We start from the raw sequence: 9,244 nt of genomic DNA, 5'->3' as shown, positions 1-9,244 counted from the left end.
ATTACCGTCGACCTCCGGTACCATAGTGGACTGATGAATGCCAACAAGCTGTCAGAGCAAGAAAAGCTGCATTAAGGCAGTTGAAACGATGCCCCAGCATTGTAACCTTGATCCATCACAAAAAGGAGGCTAGACGGACGTCGTGGAGACAGTATGTCTACTCGATTAACTCTGGGACCCCCTTAGCATGGTTATGGGACAAGGTGCATAAGATCGCTGGAAAGAGCACATCCATGTCACAACCTGCTCTGAAGAAAGATGGCCTAATCATCACAGACAAAAAAGATGTTGCAAATGAGCTAGCTAAATCCGTAGCAGATATCTCCTCTGGAGTGTCTTACACTGCTTGATTCTCCACTCTTAGGGCTGAACATGAATGACACCCAGTGTCGCACTTCAGTAGAACTGCAGCAGAACTTCCATACAACTTGCCATCTTTGCGCAGGGAGATGGACTCTGCTTTGTGGCTCTGCCGTAAGACTGCCCCAGGAAGTGATGATATTCCATATCAAATGATATCTCACTTACCAGAGAGCTCCCAGAAGTTCCTGTTGGACTTATTCAATAGGATCTATAGGGAGGGCATAGTGCCATCCACATGGAAAGAGGCTATAATCATTCCTGTTCCTAAACCTGGCAAAGATGCTTCCACACCAGGAAATTACAGACCAGTTTCTCTCACCCGCTGCATCTGCCAAGCTGATGGAGGAAAAATGGTAAATTCAGGTTGACATGGCTGCTAGAAAAGGAAAACGTGTTGACCCCTATCAATATGGGTTTAGAAAATTGAGATCGACCACAGATGCCCCTTTTGAGGATGGAAACTGCTATACAGAATTCCTTTACACAGCGGACCCTCACTGATAGCAGTTTTCTTTGACCCTGAAAAGTTTACAATACTTTTGGGAAAGCTGGCGATCTGAAGCGTATGCATTGGTTTAAGGGGAGCTTTACCTACTTCATAAAAAGTTTCCCTTACTAACAGGAAGTTTAGATTTGGGGGGAAAAACATTTTCCAAACCTGGAGACAGTGTAAGGGGTCCCACAAGGGAGTGTCTTAAGTGTCCCCGTTTGCTTTTGTTAAAAATGAATCGTAAAGGTTGTTCCAAGTGCTGTCCATGAAACTGTACGGGGATACTTTACACGACTGGTCAGGAGGAAGCTTACGGGTGTGAAAGGACTATGCAGATACAGAAAATCATGTTGTACATGGGCAACATACCATGGGTTAAAAATTTTCCCAAGCAAGACCGGGCTTACTTTTCCCACAAAAGGGGAAAATTTCCCACCCTTTCCCTCTTTTTAGGAGAAAAACTCAATGCAATTTGTCCAAGAGGGAATATTTGGGGGGTCTAATTTTTGATTAAGGGTTTACAGGGGTGCCTCAAACCAAAACGTAAAAGTGAAGGCTACAAAAGCACAAAGTATTTGTGGTTCTTTCACTTTTATCTGGGGTGAGCCCGCACAAGTTTCTAGGCTTTACCGAGTGTTATTCGTGAATTTTATTAGGATGTAAGCTTTTCATCTGCAACCCCCCCTTTTTTCCCCGGATTTTGGGGACCGGTTAATAAAAAAGCCCCAAATCTGTAATGGGGCTCCTGTGGAGCCCCTGTTGCTGAAGTGGAGAACCACCCTTTTCATTACACCGGGATTAATGAACCTGTTTACTTCAAGTACAAAGGTTTTCGGACCCCCTACATCCATTTTGGTTTTCCCCCCTTAAAGATAGCCGATCCTCTGGTAGGAGAAGAGGAACTTGGGAGATCTTTACTAAATTCACTGGTTCGCTGTTGGAATTCCCCAATTCCCCCCTTGTACTAATCAAGTCGAGCGGATTTGGGAAAAGGGGGAGATCGAAAAGAAGGCGAGAGGACTCTTCAGACATTTTAAATACCAAGGATCGATCAATATTAAGAGGTTCAATGTCTGAAAAAATTTTGGACTTTTCAGAAATGAGCAAGAGGAAGATTGCGTTGGCAGTCTTTTAGCAGCTTCGATTTCACTGCGATTTAAAGCTCCTTGCAGCAGCCAAACTGACAAGACTAGATTTTTTGTAATTATTGCGGCCCTTGTGTGTTGCAAACAAACAAATCACACACGTGCGTGTGGTGCTGGGAACTGAAGATATTTAAACTTTTATTAGAACATTGATTTTGTAGTTAAAAACCTTTTTAAACCCTTCTCGCGCAAAATGTGATAACATGTAGTTTACGGAAAAAAGAAAAAAAGAAGAAGAAAAATATATATATATATATATAATATATATATAATATATATATATATATATATATATATACAATATAATATATTATATATATATATATATATATGTAAACTAAATTACATAAATAAGTGTTTTATTTATAATATACATATATTTCTATTTTTTTTTGCGAGGGATTCAGTAAATCGGATAATTGGAAGGATGCTTATTAATTTTTAAGGCATTTTTACTATCGGTTTATTTGTAAAAAGTAAAACGGTAATAACTGTAGAAAAGAAAAAACAGTAATGGGGGAAGTCATACTTATAATAAGAACAATATATCGTTATTTAAAATCTTCTCTAGTCCCCGGACAGAGATGACGTTCTTATTTGGGGTCTCGGTTTCTTTCATAACATTTTCCATTCCTTTTGGTATTATCTGTTAGCTGTTGGGAGGTTCTTTCATTAGCTGTTTCCCAAACATTGACATTATTCGTCCAAACATTTTTCATCGGGTCTGAGCCACGTGCCTTGCTTGGCAGCGGAAGGACTTCCATGTAGTTTTGGTCATCGAACCATTTCGTAACTGCCCTTGATATGTTTATTGGCCAGTTCTCCTGCACATTTTTTTTTCTACGAAGGGCCAGAGGATAGCAATGTGCTAATGGGAGAAATATTTCTTCTAAAATTTTTAAAATATTTGTCTAAACTGAATCTCCTTTCTTTTTAGGCGAGGCATGAAAACCCACCCCACTTATTGATAATTAGTGGTCACGTGGCCACTCCTGTTCACATCTGAAATGTAAATAATGATAATCAGAACATCAAATGTGACGTACAGACATATATATATTTTTTTTTTTATCAAACTAAGTATTTGAGCAAACTGAAAGAGGACAATGATATTTACACCTGTTATTTCTCACCCAGCAATGGAGCTTCCCGTGCGCTCACCACATACTGCTGGGCGAACTGGAGGCGATGTTGGCAATGTCATTTGTTCAAGCTCTCTTTGTAACGTTAAGTGATGAATCCCATCTGCATGTAGTCATTCTGCGGCTTGTTAACGGGAGCTACATATATGAATTTTAGCTGCCTTGGTGAAGGGCACCCGAAACGAGAGCGGTCATTCGGGGTGCCTTCTCCTCCCGCCTTATTCGCCTGTATACCATGGAGCGGGAGATACCAGGTTCTCTGGTTATTTCACTGGAGAGAATTGTTTTCCCCCATCTCAATGATGTGGCCTTGCGTCCATCTTGAAAAAAAAAAGTGTCAGCTTGGTAGCTTCGTTTTCACTTCGTATTTCCCGTATGTTTGACGTCAGATACCATCGGACATTTTCTTTCATGTTTAGCATATATTGGGATTAGCCGCGAAATGAATATTCAGGAATTTATGAAGATCATTATCATAAAGGTATCAAATATACAATTTCGTATTTCTAATTTTCTAGATGGTTCCTCTTTCTTCAAACTACTCCAGTTCCGGGTGAAGAAACAAGCGTTTAAATGAATTTTCAACACACCGTTTCTGTTGTAAACATATTAAAATTATGTATCAAAGCTTTGGCATGTACTGACAAATACAAAGGAAATATAATTGCATACTTGTCAGATAAAACTAGAGAGCGAGATTGAATTCCTATTCTATCAAGATGAAGATTTTCCTTTCAATATATCAGATATATTATAGCACATGTATTGGGAGTAAGTTTTTAGACTTATTTTTCAGCCTCCTTTGAACCACCCAGCTAGTAGTTGTTCAAGTTAATAATAATGATAACGGAAATTATAGTCAGATTTTTAGCACAAGATAAAAAGCTTTCAGAATAATAATCGAAAAATTATATATATTCTTTAGCTACTCATCACCATATTGACTTCGTATTTCTATAAACACTGTACATACGAACACGCGCGCGCGCAAACACACACATCTACATATTCATTGCAACCCTACTTTGGTTTGCGTTCAGCTAATATTCTATATTGAGAAATATATTATTGAATCAGTGTTTCAGTGTTTGGTACATGCGAAAAAACGGTACTTCCATTAGTTCAATTAGCAGTTGCTAGATGGTGCAGTTTGGAAAACTTTAGAAAAGGTATCAGGAAATTTGAAGAATTTTATTTGCAAAACTGCCATACATAGATTATTAAAGTATGTAGCATTTTCAGTTTCAAGAAATATGCAACTATAATTGATACTTGCTATGTTAAAAGAAGAGGGAAATGCCGCCTCACCTCCATAAGTGTTGAATTTCGATAAACACCAATGCTAGGAAATAACATTTGAAAAATATCCCAAAAGCAAAGTAAGTGATAACTAATGCTAAATGTTTTCTTATCACTTATTGGGCGAAAACGAAAGATGAAATGTTTACGTAGTTTCCAAAAATAGATACTAATACCATTGTTGGTCTTTTATGTTCTATCATCATACTCTTTCTTGCAAACAACCTAGGATTTCGACTCATTCATAAAAATACTTTTTATTCTATGCTTATATCGAAGTAGCTGCCAGATGACAAAAGTGGGACCTAGCAATATACTGAATATATAATACCGCAACTGTACACACACACACACACACCATACACACACACACACACACACACACAACACACACACACACACACACACATAATAATATTATATATATATATATATATATATATATATATATATATATATATATATATATACACACATGTATATATATATATATATATATATATATATATATATATATATATATATATATACATACATAGAGATACATATGCATATATGTATCTATAAATTTTATATATACACATATATGCACATATATACACATACTTACACAAATATATATGTATGTATGTATGCTGTAGTTACATATATACGTGTACACACACACACACACACACACACACAAACACACACCACACACACACACACACACACACACACACCCACACACACACACACACACATATATATATATATATATATATATATATATATATATATATATATATATATATAATATGTGTGTGTGTGTGTGTGTGTGTGTGTGTGTGTGTGTGTGTGTGTGTGTGTGTGTGTGTGTGTATGTGTTGTGTGTGTGTGTGTGTTTGATCGTGCACACTCACACATATATGTGTGTGTATTTGTTTTATTGCATGTATATGTATATATATGTATATATATATATATATATATATATATATATATATATATATTATATATATATATATATATATACGTGTGTGTGGTGTGTGTGTGGTGTGTGTGTGTGTGTGTGAGTGGGTGGGTGTGGGTGAGTGTCTCTGTGTATGTATACAGACCTACACATACATAAGCACAAGCAGTCGCACTCAGAAACACATGTACATTGACTTTACAATTTAATAGATGCACACAGCTATCTTTAATTACATGCTTTGGTATTCTGATTACGAAAATAAATATTCAATATTCACTGAAGAAAATTATATGATTACGACGTTTCCTGAATTGCTGAACTCATGACTCATTAGAATTAAAAGCGATCATGTCATCTTTTCGGATATAAATACGACTCGCCCTGAGGTTCACAACACAGGCCGGTCTTGGTCTCCCTGCATTCCACTTTTCTTTGCTTCAGTTTGAGCTGCACTTGCCATCATGAGGTAAGACTGAACTTCCAATAGACAGAACAATCAGGATAAGTAGGAATTTCCAAAGTGCCCGAAAAATACAGTTTACATTGACATTTGCAGGAGAATAAAACCTGATCAGTTTGTCTACTTCACGAATAATGCAGTTTTTTTTTTTACAAGTTTGATCATGTGCAATTGTGCTGAAATTCCATACGCGGCCATTTTGGCATGATTTCAGGAAGATTGACAAAATATGAGATATCCTTGTGAAAACTTCTTCAGCAAATCTCTGCTTTTGCTAGGTCTGGCTTCTTGTACTTCTTTCTTCATGGCGTTCCATGTGTTTCTTTATGGGGTACAGATTTGGTGAGTTTCCTGGCACTCTAATACATTAAAACTACTGCCGTTTAAAAACTGACTGTTCTGCAAATTTAACTGCCTAGACTGTATTTCGTGTAGCAGCGCGACATGTGATTGGGGCGACGCACGAATTTTAAAGCCCCTCTCACCAGTCTGAAAGTGCTTTCATCACTCAATATCACTTTCCTTCCAACGAGTAATACACAGCGTTCATAATTGCAAAATTCCTTTATATATATATATATATATATATATATATATATATATATATATATATATATATATATATATATATATATATATATAGCTTCAGTGATGATGTTGGATGGTCCTGATTGACACGGCTTTGAGGAGTTCTGGAAACTTGTTCTTAAGTATTGATGCTGTTATAGGAAGTACAGACGTCATCTCAAGTTTGATCCTCGTGTCTGTCCTTGGGAGTCTTCCTTGGTGCTCCAGAGCCATATTTCCATTTGTTTTCCTTCGGCTGATAGTGCGGCAGTAGCCTTTTCAGGCTATAAATATCCTGTCTTGATACCTTCATGTCTGCAGATACGCGCATTAGACATTCACTATTCTGATAATGTGTGTAATGTCACTTTGTTTCGATTCAATCTGTTAGGCTGAACTAGAATTACAAATTGTCAAACTTGGCATACTATTGCGAAAAATTTGACCCGATGATATGTATGTTAAAACATTCATCTATCACAGACACTCGCTCACTGACGTAAAGCAAACTTTAGGCGAGACACAAGGACCACGGTCTGACCATACACACAACACAAAACTCCAGACGCGTACAGTTGCCTGACTTCGCTGGATAATGTTCTCGGACCGTGATGCAAACTTTTGTCTGTGTGCGTATTTTCTTTGAATATGTAAATATTTTGGCGGCCACTGTAGCATCAGTATATGTTCATTCTCAAGTATATCGCGCATAATGTGTCCGAAACATTTGAAGGATCATGGCTGCTCGAAACTGCTTCAAATTTATCTCTTTTTATGCAGTTATGAGAACTAATGGAAATATTCTAAGAATAATTATATATTTTGATATGAAACTAACTTTTTTCATAAAAAGGGACAAAGAACATAACATGAAACAAATGTACCTACATTATTTACAAAATTCTTTGACATTTTCAAATTAGTAGAGACCTGGAAATTTCTGGCCTCATTTGCCAGAAATGTATTGTATATATAGTATATATTTATATGTTATATATATATATATATATATATATATATATATATATATATTCATATATATTCATATATATATATATATATATATATATATATATAGTATATATATATGTATATATACTATAATACTATATATATATATATATATATATATATATATATATATATATATACATATATATTATTGGCCTAATTATTTTCATGCGATACAGAAAAGCAGTTTTATATTTTTTTGATCTACATATGTGTGTCAAAATACAAACTCATACAAACACACACACAAACATATATGCTGTCCACACAAATATACGACCATACGTAAGGATTAACTTGCATATTCTTTCAAGCTTGCACAAACACTCACACATATACATATATACTGTACACACACACAACACACGAAAGTACGTGAGGATGTATTGATACTAGTCATTCTTCGTGAAATTATTTAATACACATTATTTCTGTTATTTCCTTCAGACTGGGCATGCTTCTACTGTTCTCGGTGCTTTGGACGGCACAAGGTTTTCCTGCACATAACGGGTGAGAATCAATTCTTGTTTGTTAGTTATATTAAAGTCAAAATATTGAATAAATGTAGGAATGATAACCATCATATCAAAACTATTATATTGACAATCATACAGGTAATGTTAATAATGATACCATTATAAAACAAATAATATATATTATGACAGGAAATTATGCATTATTACTGATAAGAGGTCTATCATAACTAAATATACATTTTTTTTTTCTGCACATGAAAGCATGAAAAGAAAATACTCATCATCTAAATTATTTTCGTAGAACGTGTCTGCGACCAAGAGCAAAGTCTCGCTCACTTGCTGCGTTGTAAAACTGTGTCCGAAGGATGTCGAGATCTTTATGGCTACTCTTTGCAGTTGTGTCGGAAGACCAGGCGGTCCCCCAGGTTTAGTCAATCCATCTTTCCAACCAGTGGTATTTGTACCCGTCTACTTGGCTTCTCCGGCAACTGGTCCATGCGGTGGTCCAGGTCAAGGAGGTGATGGTGGAAGTGGAGGAAGCGGTGGAAGTGGAAGCGGTATCGGAAGTGGGAGGAAGCGGTGGAAGTGGGAAGTGGAACCGAGAGTGGAGGAAGCGGTGGAAGTGGAGGAAGCGGTGGAAGTGGAAGTGGAACCGGAAGTGGAGGAAGCGGTGGAAGTGGAGGAAGCGGTGGAAGCGGAGGAAGCGGGAAACCTCAAGGACCGGTTCGAGAGGATCACCTCTGGCGAGTTTTCGCTCGCACTAATCACTAGGAATTTCACACTGATTGGAAGTTGCTCGTCTGTGATTGCCACTATCCTTAACTAGGGGATCAGTGGCTGATGTTTAAATCCTGATTCCTTTTTTTATCGGTATTCAATTCAATGTTATGGGATAATGAAGAGCAATCTGACTTTTATTCATTCCCTAACACAGGGCTATCAGCCCAAGTAATGTGCATGCATCACATTTACGGAAACACCCAAAAGGGAACGACAGTTGCACAAAGGTCTAAAAACGAGTGACATACTACCATCAGAAAGGCATAGAAATTCGCAAATTTGTCAAAGCAATTACTTTGAGTATTAACAACAAATTGTAGAGTTCTAGTTGATTATAATACTGTTAAAAGAAGACATATTTTCTATGTAAAAATTGATATGCAGAAATATTATACATACATATCTACATAAGAACACACAGACACACATGCATGCATACATACATACATACATACGTACGTACAAATAGACACACACATATATGTATATGTACGTATGCAAATATGTGTATATACACATATGCATACACATACACATATGTGTGTGAGTCTACGTA

The 9,244-nt window shown here is 36.5% G+C and overlaps 1 protein-coding gene across 1 annotated transcript; it reads left to right on the top strand.

Annotated features, from left to right (window-relative positions):
- The first annotated feature begins 5,790 nt into the window (after nucleotides 1-5,790).
- Nucleotides 5,791-8,921, top strand: LOC119595296 (glycine-rich cell wall structural protein 1-like). Its single transcript, XM_037944453.1, has 5 exons — nucleotides 5,791-5,860; nucleotides 7,880-7,942; nucleotides 8,305-8,474; nucleotides 8,531-8,651; nucleotides 8,843-8,921. The coding sequence occupies exons 1-5, from the start codon at nucleotides 5,856-5,858 to the stop codon at nucleotides 8,919-8,921; spliced, it is 438 nt and encodes a 145-aa protein (XP_037800381.1). The 5' UTR covers nucleotides 5,791-5,855.
- Nucleotides 8,922-9,244: the final 323 nt, after the last annotated feature.

The sequence above is a fragment of the Penaeus monodon genome, chromosome 35 (assembly GCF_015228065.2).
Source record: "Penaeus monodon isolate SGIC_2016 chromosome 35, NSTDA_Pmon_1, whole genome shotgun sequence".
Classification (NCBI taxonomy): domain Eukaryota; kingdom Metazoa; phylum Arthropoda; class Malacostraca; order Decapoda; family Penaeidae; genus Penaeus; species Penaeus monodon.
This window is presented reverse-complemented; position numbering and strand designations above follow the sequence as displayed.